The sequence below is a fragment of the Patella vulgata genome, chromosome 6 (assembly GCF_932274485.2).
Source record: "Patella vulgata chromosome 6, xgPatVulg1.2, whole genome shotgun sequence".
NCBI lineage: Eukaryota > Metazoa > Mollusca > Gastropoda > Patellidae > Patella > Patella vulgata.
Genome location: NC_065884.2, coordinates 47,712,425 through 47,729,736, shown reverse-complemented (window position 1 = coordinate 47,729,736; position 17,312 = coordinate 47,712,425). Strand labels below are relative to the sequence as shown.

The following is a 17,312-nucleotide window of genomic DNA, read 5'->3' as shown; positions in this document are numbered from 1 at the left end:
GAAATAGGTACCCTTTAATAATTGACATGTACAGTGGCAGGTAAACTTTGATTGACTTGAAGTTATAAATTCATTATACTTTTAAAAACATGTTTTATAATTGTCAAAAGAAATTGTAGGTCTATGTGGCTTCAGCAATTCAATTCAATATGGAACCCTCTGATAAATCTCTGTGAAGGTAAATAGCTAAAATAACACGGATTTAAGATTAGTGAAGTCAAGTCTGCTAACCCACTAATCCCAAAACATAAACAGTCATTATCTATTAGTATTTTCTTAACAAAGCCAGCTGGAGGCCATAAGCTCATTAAATACATATAGCTCCAATATTGTTTTCAGTTAACACCATAGTGTTTAGGGTCTGAACTAAATCTCTACGGACATAATGCACTTATGACCTTGTAACTCTTTAATTATTCTATAACCCCAGGAAAAGGGAATTAATAAAAGAATTGATAATTGAAATCCCACGGTGCCAATGTACATCATTACCATTAGACTCTTTTTTGAAATTTTAAAATGCTTAGGAATAAAGTAGATGTAATATGGGAGGGGTGTCTTCTAATAATTGATAATAAAGTGACATGCAAAAAACTCAAGATGCAACAGCATTTCGGGATAACTCTTATGCATTTTTATTTTTACCTTAAATTTTTAAATATCAAGTGTGTATTGTGCACTCACTATCATGAATGTGTATTAAAGAATATACATAAAAATATGAGTCAGGTATTATCATTGAATGACATGCAAATCAATCAGTGTCATATAACTAAAAAAATAGTTTTTAATTATGTGGGCTGTAAATAAATTATTTTAAAAAAAGGTATTCAGCTGATCTGTTAAGGTCAAAACTCAAACTTTGAAAATGTAAATACATGTAATTAGATATTGACCCTCAAGGAAATGTAAATATTTAAATCCTATAATATAAAATTGTATATTGCATTGTTTATAGTTTCATGCATAAATGAATGTATTTATATTTTTCTAAATAAACTTGTTACTCGAGAGAAAAAAAAAAAAAAAAAAAAAAAAACTAAAGGAAAAAAATGTTTATTAGATAATCTGTTTCTAAATTCTTCGAACATACACTTTATTTCACTGCTCTCTACAATTCAGATACTCTTAACAGTAAGGTAACATGAAAGCTAAGGCTGTTTTATAGAAAATAGAGTACTGAAATGAAATGAAATGAAATGAAATGAAATGAAATGAAATGAAATGGGGTTTAACGTCCTACTGTTCTGCTCCTATACTGGGTTAATGAAGACGGGCATACGCCATACAGTGTGCTATGAGGGAAATTTTGCCCGGGCAGCGACACTATTGCCTACTCTTATATCAAATTCCAACTGCCAGGGGATCTTTTACGTGCATTCCAATATATACACGGGACCTCTGTTTTTCGTATCATCCAAAGGACTAGACAGCTGTCCTTGTCAGGCCCTCCGACAATAGAGTACATGTAACCAGTTTTATTATTTAACATAATAGAAGAATGATTGGCAGATAAGGAAAACCCATATAGCTAAAATTCTATAACTTTTTTATATACAATGAAAATTAAATCTTGAAACTTTCAATTATCCATATATTGGTCATTTTTTATGGATAGATTTTGGGTATGATATGCTAAGTATATTACACTTGGGGGGGGGGGGGATGGCCAAATGGTTAGCACGTGCGCACTGTATCATAAAGCCTGTCATTGAGTCAACTGGCGTGGTTTCGAATCCCCGGTTGTATGTGACAAGGAGTAAGGTCGCCTGTCCAACCGGTTTCCTCACATCGCTAAAAACCCCTATGCGCAAGCGAATTATTGAAATAAAATTAAACCATATGTTAGTCCCGAAATGACCTGGTTTGTGTTAAGTGGATGTTAAACCCCATTTCTCTCTCTTTCTATATTACACATAAAAACAAAAAAACAAATCTTTTCTAACAATATTTATTCATTAAATATTTACAGATTATAAAGATACAATATATAATTATGGGACCTGAAAACAAATCAAAGCTTATATATATGCATCTCATTTCAAATTAACACTGATTTTTTTAAATTTTATTCTCATGAATTTTGTCCACGATCCTTCCATCTAATGAGTAAAATAAATGTTACTAGCAGAAACCAAGCGTTCCATGTAGACCATTCTCAGTTTTATTGCACATTCGTTTTGGTCTCAAATCTAAAATCTGTTACAGGTTTCATGCATGAGACAGGGTATACTGTACTTATTAATTATCTAAAACCTGATCACATTTGTCATTAGGCCTGTGTAAGAGTGATAGAGCGATGTTGACCTATTATCCATTTCATGCATGAGGCAGGGTATACTTATTATTTCCCTGAAACCTCATAGCACTTGTCATTAGACCTGTTTAAGAATGATAGAGGAATATTGACCTATGATCCATACATGTTGATAATATGTCTATGATATGTATGTATTTGCTGTAGTCACATAGTAAATTGTGAAATATTCTAGAAAAGTATGATTGGTTTAAAGCTATGTTCCCAGAAAAGTATTTATGATAAATTAATAAGTTTGAATATGTTTTTAGTCCAAATATACCATCAAACCACCCAGTTTGTACCCAGGAATGTATCTTTAAAGATGCATTATGTAAAATATAGATAAAAAGTTGGACATTCCTGCTATAATAGTTCAAAAATATAAAAAATAAGAAAAGAATATATTGAAAATTTCATTTAAATTACTTTATTTTGAGCAAAGTTATTAATGTTTGAAGATATAATTGTTTTATCGTAGATTGTCCTTTTTATTGTTAATTTTGTTAATAGATGTCTAAATAATAGATTATATAACATTTGAAGCCAAAATAAAGATTTGCAATAGACAGATTTAGCTCTTACATATGCTGTATCTTTAAATAATATTTATTCATTAGAACATAGTACGAGGTATATGCTTTTAATCTGCTTTATGCTATTTGGATATATGTATATTTAATGCAAGAAACAATAATCTTGTAATTTTGTACACACACACATTGAAATGTGGTTGTATTTTGTCATCACCCCCATTTTCCTGTCCGGTTGACTGCTGTAGAGGCTGATGTTAACATCTGATTAATTTGAAAATTATACAGTGTTTATGTTCAGAAGAAGAAGATTGATTTTAGTTCATGAAATAAGAAGTTTGAATAGTCTTGTGGAAGCTCAGAAGGCTAAAGTTGACTTGAAAGTGTCTAGTGAATGCTTAGATTAGCTTCTAAAGAATAAATATTCAGTAACCTTTGTGGACTGTTCTGATTTTCTGTGGGCATATTTTTAGTTACCAGACATTCCATTCTGTTAAAGATATATTGAGAATCACTTGTCATTTGTGGGTACGTCATCAGTAAGATTTCAATTCAGATTTATTTCTCAGGTCGGACAATGAGTCAACAAGTTGTTTTTTTCACATGGCCTAATATTTTTTATTTTAGGTATTTTACCAAGCAAGATTTAAAAGAATTATTTAAACTAGAGACCCCTCGTCATTCTACTACACAACAACAGTTACAGGAGATGCATACAACAGATAGACGATCTGATAATAAATTAGATGCTCATATAGCCTATTTACATAGTCTAGGTAAATTAAACAAATTAAAAAAGCTTGTTTTAAAAGTTGCCGCTTTGTATTACAAATTTTCATATTTCTAAATTAGGAAAGACAGATTTAGCTGAATAGCCCAAAACTTTATTAAGCCTAGCTCCAAAATGTTGTATATTTCTACTTGAGAATGTTCATATTGGTGTCTGAGTATTTAATACACACAGTGATATATTAATATACAAGTGTTAAGTATGTGTATTGTGTACAGTTTCCATTAAGAATACACATTAGCCAATGTGAAAGATGGATACACATATTATGCATTATAATATCTGCATTATTCATTGTGGTAATTTTTAGAAAACATATTCATTCATTATTCATTGTGGTAACTTGTAGAGAATACATTGTGTCTGTTCTGTGGAATTCATTACCCCTAAACATTAAACTATCATCTGCCTAGAAAAATTCAAAACTAATTTAAAAACTCATCTATTCATGACACCCAGATAGTGTAGCGCCTTGAGCATGCGGTATAAATGTACATACTACTATTATTATTATACATTCATTTATTATTCATTGTGGTAACTTGTAGAGTGTACATTCATTCATTTATTATTCATTGTGGTAATTTGTAGAGGATAAATTCATTCATTTATTATTCATTGTGGTAATTTGTAGAGATATTTGGAGTAAGTGATCATGATTTGATGTTTAGTCAAGAGATAAAGTTTGAAGATGAAGAAGAAGAAGATACAGCAACACAATCTTATAACAATACTGGTTCAGTTAATCAACAATCTAATGATTATATACAAAGTAGGGTAAGTTATAGTTTAATATACAATCATGGCACTAGACTCACAATTAAAAAGGATGCTTAGGTGGATGACTGGTCTAATACGAGCGTTTGGTTTCGACATTACACTTGTATGTGCCATCGATTGTTTGTAATTGAATTGTAACATATGTTAGTCCCAAAATAACCTAATTTGTATTGAGTGGACGTTAAACCCAATTTCACTATCGCTTTCCCACCTAGAATATCCAAGGTTCAAATCATGCAGGAGAAGAGATGAATTTTCATGCCCATTTCTCAATCGTGGGACGGATGGTGCAAGTATTACTGTCATTTATAATTTCAATTCAGTAAATGCAGCTGTCTACTAGACTGAATTCTCATCAATAGCATAGTGCATGTGACCAAAATCAATAAAATAAACTGAAATATTGAATTGATGAGTTGTTAAAATTCCATTCCTTTCCCATATTATAATTGTTTATGAGGAAAGGATGTGCATATAAGCATACGGCCTGTCATTGAGTCAACTGGCGTGGTTTCGAATCCCCGGTTGTACGTGACAAGGAGTAGGGTTGCCTGTCCAACCTCGTGGGTTTTCTCCGGGTCCTGTGGTTTCCTCCCACTGCTATAGACCCCTACGCGCAAGCGAATTATTGAAATAAAATTAAACCACATGTTAGTCCCGAAATGACCTAGTTTCTCTCTCTCTCTCTCTCTCTCTGTACATATAAGTTAGATTTACATATATGTCCTACAGCCTAGGACAGGTTTTGTTCTCCTCACATTTTACGAATATATTGATTTTTTCATGTTAAATATGTGCTGTATTTCAGATTCAAAGAGCTCAACAGCTGATAGAGATGGAATCAAGTGCACCTCAAAACAACAGTGAAAGATTTCCAGAAAAAAAAGCTACCACTTTTACTGCTGATAGACAAAATGTTCCAGCATTTATACCCAAACCTACAAACACAATATCACATAATACATTTATACCACCAAGAGGTAAGTTATTATAAAATATACTCTTCAAAAAAAGTAGGAGATATTGAAATGCAAATACCTATGCAGATTGTGATATGATAAATAGTCGTGGACACTTGACATGCTTTGAGAGTATGTTCACAGATGAAGAACTTATCGCCCCAACAGAACCACTGAGCTGTACGTGCGACATGCAATAGCGCCATACACATGGGAGGGGTTCATTGTCAAATTTGACACTTCAAGGAAGGATTGATCAAAACTGCCGCGTGCTGGTTTATCTTATCCATGTTTGCTCTCCTATTGGTTCTTGCATAAGATTTACTGTTCAGCGTATCTTTGCTTTAGTGTATTACGTTTAATTTGCAATGAGACGTCTTAAACATGATGAACGTCTACGTGCTATTGGCATGCTTCAAATGGGTTCTACACAGCAAGCAGTAGCTAACATTCTTAATGTGTCACAGTCTGTGGAACTGATACCAACCAACACACAATGTTGATGATAGACCTCGTTCAGGTCATCCTAGAGCCACTACACAAGCCCAGGATCAATACATTTGTACACAGGTCCTGCGAAATCGAGAAAAAAACAGCCAATTAGCTTTCTGTAAACTTGTACAACGATTAGAAATCAGCTACATGCATCCCATTTGCATGGGCGACGACCGCGTATTGTGCCTCCATTAACTCACCAGCACATGGCAAACAGGCGTCAATGGTGTAGGCAGCGTAGAAATTGGGATAATCGTCGATGGGTGCGTGTAATGTTCTCAGATGAGTCCAGATTTACTCTGGATTTCACCGATAAGCTTGCTCGCGTTTGGAGGCACGTAAATGAGCGTCATGCTAACGTTAACGTCAGACAGCATGACAGATTCGGGCGTGGGTCTGTTATGGTGTGGGGAGGAATCACCATGACTGGCAGAACGGACTTGCATATTGTTCAAGGAAGGGTCACTGGTGTGTACTACCATGACCATCTCCTGGCACCGATAGTGCTGCCCTTTGCTCAACGTGCAGGTCGACGTTTCATCTTTCAAGATAATGCCCGTGCCCACTACGCTCGTGTTGTGAATGACTACTTCCAGCGTCACCATATTGTCCATATTCCTTAGCCAGCCACGAGTCCTGACCTTTCCCCTATAGAGGAAACTGACAACACTACAAGAATTGGCCGTAGCACTGCAAGAGGAGTGGATCAGATTGCCCCAAATCATTAAGAGTATGCCACAACGAATTGCTGAATGTCTGAGGATTGGTGGAGCAATTAAGCTTACTCATTATTAAGACAAAAATCAAAAACGTCCATTTTCACTTTTGACAGTGTATCTCTTTGCGAGTGAAATGGGGCCTTCAGATAAGCCGCCCATATGAACTGTTTATGTTCATGCCTAGGCAATCGGCCTGTTATTAACATACTCTGGTTACCTCTAATAAAAACAGCAGTGCATTTCCGCAGTTTTGTATTGTTTTTGAATATCCCCTGATTTTTTCTAAGAGTATAAAAACTGTTTTGAAGGCATTTATACAGAACAAGTAGAAAGGTTGCTCAGTAATTGTATTCCATAGAAAAGAGAGAGAAATGAGGTTTAACGTCTGCTCGACACAAACTAGGTCATTTCATGACTAACATGGTTCAATTTTATTGATTCGCTTGCCCCTAGGAGTCTTTAGCAGTGGGAAAAAAATGGAGGACCTGGAGAAAACCCACAAGGTTGGACAGGCAACCCTATTTCTTGTCACGTACAAGTGGGGAATGAAAACCATGCCACTTGACTCATTGACAGACCTTTGATTTCACGTGAACATGTTAAACCACTAGATCACCCATCACCCCATTCTATAGAAGTGTGACCTGTGTATATTGTTAAATTATTACCCAGTGATGTAAAATGATTTCACAATATAATGGTAAATGATCTCTTGAGTCTGATATATTGGTATGTTGTTAATTCTGATTAGATTAATTCCACTGGTTGAAGATGCATTATTTAAGAGCTAAAGCAGTCTATTATTTCTTATGGCTTCAAATGTTATTTAAATTATTAAACATTTATTCACATGACAAGCCCATAATCAACTGTCTGGACCATCAGATGGTTGTGATTTTGAACGGAGTGAAACATGATCACCATTTATACCACTCTAATGTTGAATTTGTATTTTATTTCTACAATAATAGTATTTTGTCATGTTTTAGTTGTAGAAACTATAGATCTTACATCAAACAGTACACCAGTTAAAAATACATGTCCTCAATCACCTATTTGTATTGATGAGGAGGAAATGGTGAGTTCAGATTTTTATACACCCACACAGCAATTTGTTTGTGAAGGCGATAGAGGCTACATTTTTTTGCGGATCTTTTTCGAATTTGGTATTAAGCATTGTGATTTTGAGAAGACGAATTCTATCAATATTTAGTATTCCACGGCCTTTCATACCAGAGCTATGCTGCCTTTTTCAAAAGCTATTGTGATTAACGGTTTATTTTCAAATATGGTGGGGAGCATTGGGGTCATGAATGGATGAATACAATGAAACCTATCAATATTTAGCATTCTTCAATATTCTGTTCCAGAGTTACACCCCACACCCCTTTCACATAACATTATAGGTGTTTCTGTTAATATTATTTTAATTTTAAATGTGTAAGTCACAAAAAATGGCAACATTATGGTGCATTTATAATGGTCTTCCTTCGTAATCTAAGTTAAGTGTAACTAACTGTGGAAGTATTTGTATGATCACAATTTTCTTTCATAGTCATTTCGTGGTGACAAATACACCCAGTATCAGGTAATTGATGACATCAGAAGTAGCAGGTGATACGAATCGTAATGGTTTAAAATGAGGATTTCAATTTTATTAGAATATTATTTTTTTTTATTTTTAAGATGAGTCCCATTGATGTGAAAAATGTAAAAATAAAGAAAGAATATGATGTTAAAACTGAAACTAGTAAACAACTTTTTGTTACTCGTGTTAAAGAAGAAGAGATGGACATGTCTATTAAAGAAGAAAATATAGAGAGTGATACATCTATTGTTAGTGAAAATAGTGTCAGTCCCAATATAAGTTCTAACCATAGTCCAATTAAATCATCAGATAATAAAAGTATTGATGGGACCACAGACGATCTCAGAGCTAAACCATCTGATATGAGTGGTGATTGGACCATGGACAATCAAACTAAACAATCTGATATGAGTGGTGATTGGACCATGGACAATCAGACTGTTGTACATTTACCAAATGATAATGTCAACATAGCTCAGTCCAAAAACATTGATTTACAGTCTTCTTCAAATCACAACAGTGCTATAGATAACTCTCATAGACCTGAAAAAACATCAAATAGTGAATGCAGACAGGATTCAAAACAAAGACATAATATATCCAGCCCTAGAACTTCAGTTAGTGCTAATTCTCCATTTAAAGTTCCTGAAATACCAGTAAATTCACCTTTCAGAACTCCTAAACAAAAAGAGCGAGTCATCGAAGAAGAACTTATAATCTCTCCTGATGCATCTAGTCCTCTTCTTTCATTACAGCCACGTTCAGGAATTTCTCGAAATCTTTACATGTCCTCACAAGGTGTACGATTAAATATGTCTTTAATGGGCCGTAGCCCTGATTCACCATTTCCACGAAAACCCTCATCCACAAGTTCTGATCTTCAATCAACACTTGTCCAAGATTCACCTTTAAACAGTTCATATGAAAGTCAAAAATCAACTAAGACACTGGTTGATGAGTCTCCTGTCCTTTCTAATCTTTCTAAACAATTTAATAGTGGTAGCGTAACAGACGATATTTCTCCCATTGTTAATAGTAAAGGTACACCATGTATCGAAGATTCTTGTGAAGAATCTGAGTCAGACATCGAAGCTGAGGAGAGCCCTATTGTTGCTCGTAAGTCAATGCCCAGAAGAAAAGTTATAGGAAGCTCAGATGAAGAAGATAATCTTGTAGAAAACCAGGATGATGAGGAGATGGTTGAGGATGAGGATATGTTTGATGAAGATGATGATGAGGAGGATGTTGGTAGTGAAGAGGAACCAGAAGGAGAGGATGTTGAGCATGAAAGTAATGATAATGAAGTCAATGGACATGGTGATGAGGACGAGGAGTATGATGGATCATTTATTGATGATGATGATGAAGATGACGAAGAAGAGAGTGATGATGATGAAGGAAGTGAAGATGGTAAATATTTACATTTAACTAACATGTAACATACACTAACAATTTTGATCTTGGCAAACTCTGCTAACATCTGATTTGATGTTAAGTATTAATAAGTATAATATGGAAGCACAAATCTAACTTGTGCATCCCAAGCACTACAATACTTGAAGATTGTATCTAAATGAATGTATAACATGAGTCTGCACAGTAAATTAAATGGGGTTTAACATCCTACTTTACTGTATACACCATGAAATGTTCGATGAGGCAAATTTTGCTCAGAGATCGGCACTACAGCTTACTCTTATTTCAAATTCGATCTGTTCCATCTATATGACTAGACTCTTGTCCTTGCTATGTCATCCATCCTGCACCACTGACAAGGGGAAAGTAAGCTGGAAAATCTCATAGTACTATTGCGGTCAACAAAAAAGATGAAACCAAGTCTGCACAATTAATAGAAATATGTTTTTGTTTTAAATTGTGTCAATCTCACCAATCAGTTTTCCTTGTGTGAATTATGATTACTGATGATTAACAGTAATGTGGAATGTTGGCTTACTGTAGATACAAACTTGATTTAAAGTGGATATTGTCTAGATTATGTAATTAATTTTATTTAAATCATTTCATCATTTGATTATATAATTCGAAAAATATTTGTTTTGTTTCGTTTTATCAACAGAAGAAGATGGATTTGAAAGTTTAACGGAAGATTTAAAACTTCAGTTTAATGAATGTGTTGATAATTGCAGGTATTATATAAAATTTCGACAATTTTTGACTAATAATATAAATATATGAATAATTTATTTTAAATGTCTTAACCCAGACCCCACTTTACAACTACTGACATTCCTAGGGACAATGTCTGATTTGTGGCTTTTGTGCATACATGTATATATTTTGAAAAACCTTTGACTAAAGAATTATCTCAAATTGCAGTGTTAGGGGTTACTATCATAACCAGGGAAGTTAGACTAATCAAATTGGCAGCAAGGTCATGTGTTAATTCACACATTATTGTCAAGGCATAATCACTTGTAGAATGCATTATTTTTCCAGACTTTGGTTGACTCTTTGTAGGGTTCTAGAGGTTATTTAAAATTGTATATTTTATTTATTATATGTGAGCCTGTAAACATATACATTTATATCAGATTTGGAAAACTAGAAATTCAATTCAAAGCAGACCTCAGAAGTGAGGTCAAATGTGTCATGCTTTTAAATGTTGTATCGTAATGGTTGTATACCTTTGTATTAAATCCACTTTCCAAGATCAAAATGAAATACACAAAAAAAGTCAAAAATAACAAAAGTATGACAATTATTAACATGTGGTTGATTTTTTGTGCAATAGAATTTTACATAATATGGGATTCCAATGTGTAATAATTTCTTTTTAAATTCAGACTCAGCTATAAAGCGAAGGATTATGAAACAGCTTTGGCTTTTGTGTTACAAGGACTAGAAATATTCCCTGATCCTGACTTACAGAAACAAGCCTTAAAGATACACCAAAAAATAAATAATGCAAGCTGAACAGAAAACTTTAAATAGACAGTCACTTTAATTTTAAAAATTACTGTCATCTGTAACCTGCTGGAAATAATTAATATTTATGTTACAGTGGCAGGGAGAAATACTCTTTTGCCCATCTTGTGATTGATTTTAATTTATGATTAAAGTTTAATCGTGAAATCAGATCTTGTTTAGTTAGATTAAAGCTAATAAAATATTACATAGCAATCTCTCCAGGTATTGTTCATAACTATCAAGGAAATTGTCTTCTAAAATTTGTAAAATAAAAATAAAAGCAAATAGAATTTTCTCTTTGTTTTGATTGGGAATTTACATATGGTTTTGAAAGTGCATTCCTTGAGTTGCAAACACTTTTGTGACTGGCTCTGGCTAAATAAGACACATACTCAAAATATAACTACATGTACATGTATGCATAAATTTTAAAAAATGCGGTATTCAAAGACCGTTAAATATGCATTTAAGAAAAGGTACAAATATTCAGCTTTGGAGTTGGTTTACTGTTACACCATAATATTTTCAGAAAAAAAGCATTTGAAAAATACTCAAACAAGCAAAGTTGTACTCCAGCAACCAAAAACGGCAAGTTTTTGCCATTGAGTATCGCAGAAATAAAAGTATTCTGGGAACACCCAATCAATATAGCTAATTTTGTTTACAAGTTACTTGCCAAATGTGAAAAATGGGTGTGAAATATCTATTTTAGCCTGAGCTGGTTACATCTAATGATATTTTCGTTGATGTTATTGTTTAAGTTTTTAATATAATACCTATAAGATATAAATACTTCCTTCATATATTCATGTTTTTGATCATTCAATTTATAGAATATCATACTATAATGGTTTCGGTGTGTCAAATAAAATTAGGCTTACTTTTATTCAAAGATTTCTGTGAATATTTTGGATTGCACTAATTTAATTAAATGTTTTTTTGTACTTCCCATCATAGATTTTCTAACTGTGCAATATAGACACTATTTATGGATAACAATTATTTGTGTTATTTGCTTGATAACGACTTGTGAAATCTTGTTGAAACGTCGCAGATTTTATTTGTGTTATATGCTTGATAACGACTTGTGAAATCTTGTTGAAACGTCGCAGATTTTATTTGTGTTATATGCTTGATAACGACTTGTGAAATCTTGTTGAAACGTCGCAGTGAAATAAACCACAGTAATTGTTATCCATAAATAGTGTGTTATTTGATTATGTTTCAATTACTAAATGCCATTTAAAGAATATGTGCAATATAAAGCTTACATTTAAATTGTAGTAAGGAGTTTGTAATGTTTGATAGAGTACATCATATACAATCTGATTAAAATAAATACAGATCTATATTTCATTTTGTTTTTTTGAAACTTTCAGTGGCCTACATTAAATTTAGATCTGGCCGGTTGTAGTAAAAGTTCGCATCAGAGGTCGTACGAACGGCTTTTGACCCTATGACGTCAGACATTGATTAATCAATCAGCGTTGATGTTTCTAGTGGCATACCCACAGTTCCATGCATCGCATGCCAAGAAGTCGCCGTAACAGATGGTTTCATTGGCTAATCCCTCACATCATCCAGAATGCAGGTTATATAACAACTCTTCCAGATCCTAGTGTAGTACAGAAAAATAAAATGAAATTTTGAACTATAAAAAAATGAAATAGAATCTGTGTTTTAATCAGATTGTATCATGTATATAAAATAAATTCAATTTATCATATTTTTTATTGTTCCTTCCTCTTTAGAGATATAGGGGTTGGTTGTCCGAATGGTTCAACATGTGTGCTTTAGATCATAAGGTCTATCATTGAATTAAATGGCGTGGTTTAGATTCCCCGTTTGTACATGACAAACAATAGGGTTGTTTTTCAAACCACATGGGTTTTCTCCTGGTCCTCCAATTTCCTCCAGCTGCTAAAGACCACTACACACAAGTGAATTATTCAAATGATATAACTATTGTAACATACAAAAAACTTTTTGTAGTGGTTTAGTGTGGGTCAGAACCGTAGTGTAATTCAAAAATATTTTCCCATCAGTTTGGTTGCTTTATACGCCCACATTTCATATTTTTGTCATCCCTATCCATCCATCCACGATTTTTATACCCCACATTTTCATGTGTCCGGGAAAAATTTCCCTCATAGCACACTGTATGCCTGTCTTCATTAGCCCAGTTTGGAGCAGAACAGTAGGATGTTAAACCCCATTTCATTTAAAAATAGCTGTTGTAATTAATAGTACACATTGGTGTATTAAAAATTGGTGCAATAATTTACTCCCTTTAGTGTGTCAAGGGAGATAACTTGTCTATCCATAACTGGTTAATTAACTATAAAGTTTTTATCTCTATCTGGCAGGTAAATCGCCATGATTACCGGGGGAGATAAAGAAATGAATACTTACACAAACATCATTTTCGTTCAATTTATGGTCAATATGTATCTTATGATCAAGGCTAGGTGGAAATTTAATCGCTTTGTTCTCGGTTCATAGTGGATCAATTTGAATGAAATTTTCAGCAAATTGCCTTTACATTGTCAAGATTTTAAATATTATAAGTGGGAACTGCCAGCTCTTTATCGAATCTCCCATAATGTATCTTAAAAGTAAACCATGAAAGATATCTAGATTTTATGAATAATCATGACGTGCCAAGTGCTGTGCAATAAGGGGTTTATGTGCTTCTTGATTCCCGTTCGTATATATTTCCCTTTAGTAGTCCTTTTCCAGAATAACAAAATACTAAGAACGGTTTACCAAAGGGTTTCCATTAATATAAATAATCAAGACGCTTTGTGATCATAATAAAGATTAATGCCTTTGTTAGAAATAGATACAAATCCTTATCGGATATCTAATTCTGTTATACCTTGGCTAGACAAAGATTATTTCAAGGGGATTTTTACAAATGGCTCTGACATCTTCTATCTTGTAACCGGCTGATATCACATTGCTATGTTTTCAGATAATTTAATAATGTATATTTATTATTGCGTTAGTTTAGAGAAAAATAATTTAATCCATAACAAAAAATCAGACATGAATTTTGGATGTACAAAACAAGTTTTAAAGGGGAAATCCTTGATTTCACAGGACATCGTAAATAAATGTAAACAAACGTCAAAAAACGTCAGTACGATTTCAAAATCAGAAAGGCACTTTAATCAAATCATTCTAGAAAACGACTTACTAAATGGATCAAAGCAATTTTTTGTGAACAGTATGTTGACACATTAGTGATTAATTCATCACAATTCCAAGACATTACGAGAAGGTTTAGAGTCTGTACACAGTCTATACATCAGTATCTGGTGTGTCCACCGCCAGTGTAAATAACAGCAGCGCAGCGTCTTGTACATGGAGTGGACTAGACGATTGATGAACGCCATTGGCACCTGGAACCACACTCTCAGAAAAGCCTGGCACAATCCATCGGCTGTTTGGTCTCGGTACGACTTTATTAAGTCTCCTCTGAATTTCATCCCAAAGATGTTCAATCGGGTTTAAATCCGGACTAAGGGCTGGCCAGTGCATAACGTTGACACTGTTCTGCTGTAGAAAGTTCCAAGTAACTCTGGCGGTGTGGGCACGGGCGTTGTCATGCTGGAAAAACGTTTTTTCGATGACGTGCGAAATGGAGACAGGCTTGTAAAATCCCGTCCGACACCAGATTCATATGTATATTCGTGTATCCATGTGGGTGGCAGTCGTGCGGGGCACGTGACTCGCGACACTAATCTCCCCTGTTATTGCACGCCTAAGACATATAACTTGAAAATAAGTGTTGCGCGAATGGAACGTTAACCCACATCTACGTTTTGAGGTACACTGATATTCTTATTCTTCGTTAAAATGGGTCTAAAATAACATAATATTAATGTAATATGAATGTATATAAAATGATTTATATTCAATTTCTAAAGATTGATTGTTATTTCTAATCAATTTATGTTCGGTGAAATTCGTGAACTGTCAAAACGAGCGACAGTCGTTTACGCCTTCTTAGTACATTCTACACGTTTTATGCTGTTTTTCTTTCTTCATTACAAATGAAACCATAAAGTGTACTGATTTTAAAATGTTCATTGTGTCTTTAATATTGGATATTAGGTTTCTATAGTTTTGCGGCAAGATAACAACGTCAATATTGATTGAAATGGACCAACAGTGAATTCTTGTTTGTGTTTGTAATTTGAAACAGCTCCTTTAAGCAACCAGATAGACTATTTCTTGACTGTTTTCTTCCTACTTACCCAATATCCATTAGTCATTTTCAGCTCGACCGACGATTTCTTTGGATTTGTTTTAGATTGCAGTCAAGATGGATTTCAACGTTTTTCTTATGTATAGTCTTCATCAAGCCGTGTTATGAATATTTGTCTTAAATGATTGATGATTCTATTCTTTGAGCTTTGTTTTGATAAATGTCCTTTCTGTCTTGAAGAGTTTTTCTCAATACAAAAGAAAAGAAAAGTTAAATTTCGGGCGTTGAAACGTATCTAAGTAATGATTTTTGTGTACTGAACTTGGGAATATTTTGCATTCTTTTTGTATGTTTTTCAAAAAGAAAAAACTTTGACTCCATCCATTTTATTATTACATAATTTGTCTGCCTAAGTTATTCTTCTTATTTAAAAGATGGGGGCAGATATTCGGATAATCTAGAAGATAAAATAGTTATACGGTAAAACAGAAAATTATAACATAGACTAAACTTGAAATAAAATATTTAGAAGGAAGTTGAGGTTTAGTAACATATTTACTGCATTTAACTGAATATAATGGCTTATTTACTTTGTTTGGTACCCGTAACTGACAGATCGGACTGCAAGGAATGGGATCAGAGCTAAGCTGTTAAGAGAAGTTATATTTATATAGTTGTCAGATTTTATCAACTTGTATGCAATATTTGGAACTCTATAAATGAAGATGAAATTTTGCGATGGTGCCATTTGATAAAGAAATAGAAAACATTTTTTCTGTCTGTTTTGGCAAGCACAAAACAATATCTCACTTAGTTAAAACAGTATTACTGAACCAGAAATTGTGTGCATTCGAAAAGATAAACCCTGATCCCTTGGTAATTAATTTACTAGCAGATAACTAATAGAAACTATGCAAGAGCGAAGACGGGTGACAGGCCCGTAACTAAGGGGGGGGGGGGGGCTGGAGGACCAAGCTTCCCCCCCCCCCCCCTGGAAAGATTTTCCACCATAAAAAAAATTGATATACATTGTCCGTCAATTTTACAGCATCCCTGAGAGAACACTTCTCGTCCCCCCCCCCCCCGGTTGCTCTGAGCTAGTTACGGCCCTGGGGGGTGAGTCAGACACGGCATTGCCCCAACCCCCAACAAACACACACACACACATACACCCTCCAAAATGAAAAAGACTGCTCTATCCACTGTTGAGAATCTGTAACTAATCGCAATAATAACCATGTATTTACTAAAATCTCGTCCGATCGAATGGTAAGTTTTTGATGGTGGTGTGTGAAATAGAAGTTTTACGTCCGCTTCCACCTAAGTGATATCGCTGATGAGGACCAGGAACTATGACGTCATCGCCACCATCTTGGAATAACTGTGACATATCAAAAATCGATGTTCGTCAATCGATGCGCAAATGTCCAAGGAACAAGCGTGCCCAGTTTCGTGTGGATCGTACATGAATCGGCGGAACCTTAGGCCGATAGTCAAAATATTCGTAATCATGTAGTAATGGTAGGTACAAGAAGTCTCCGAAGATTTAGCGTTTCCAATGGTTTTTCGAATCTTAAACGTTTCTCGAGATTGTTTTCAGCTTTGTCACGATCACTGAAAAAGTGTGGCCAATACTGATTAGACCGATAATATATAGTAAAACAATACATGGGTTTGTCTTCCTTTAAATTACTAATAAATAGAACATCACCATAACCAAAGACCACTTTAAAAACAGATAAAACTCCATCTCTTTTATCACTTAACATGCAGTATAGAAATAGTAAATGGTTATTGTAATATTTAAATATAAGTAGTCTTCATAAGTATTTTAGTCTTAATAACATTTCATATCTATTGGCAAGTTTTATATTCATGATATCGAGAACACGATATTCAAAAGCTGAACTTGAAATTTTAGCTCAAGTGCAACTGTTAGAGAGCACAAAAAATAATATCTTCGGTATTAATTACAAAGTGATTTAATTTATACCAAAACAAACTGTACATT

General features: G+C 33.9%; 1 protein-coding gene across 1 annotated transcript in view; it reads left to right on the top strand.

The window, feature by feature from the left end:
* LOC126825081 (DNA excision repair protein ERCC-6-like) overlaps positions 1 to 12,808 on the top strand; it is a 34,682-nt gene extending 21,874 nt beyond the window's left edge. The window contains exons 16-22 of the mRNA XM_050554535.2: positions 3,457 to 3,605; positions 4,254 to 4,396; positions 5,208 to 5,379; positions 7,562 to 7,650; positions 8,259 to 9,570; positions 10,238 to 10,307; positions 10,965 to 12,808. Of these exons, the coding sequence (XP_050410492.1) occupies positions 3,457 to 3,605; positions 4,254 to 4,396; positions 5,208 to 5,379; positions 7,562 to 7,650; positions 8,259 to 9,570; positions 10,238 to 10,307; positions 10,965 to 11,094 (2,065 nt within the window). The 3' untranslated portion in view covers positions 11,095 to 12,808. The remainder of the gene's footprint in view (positions 1 to 3,456; positions 3,606 to 4,253; positions 4,397 to 5,207; positions 5,380 to 7,561; positions 7,651 to 8,258; positions 9,571 to 10,237; positions 10,308 to 10,964) is intronic.
* The last annotated feature ends 4,504 nt before the right edge of the window (positions 12,809 to 17,312 follow it).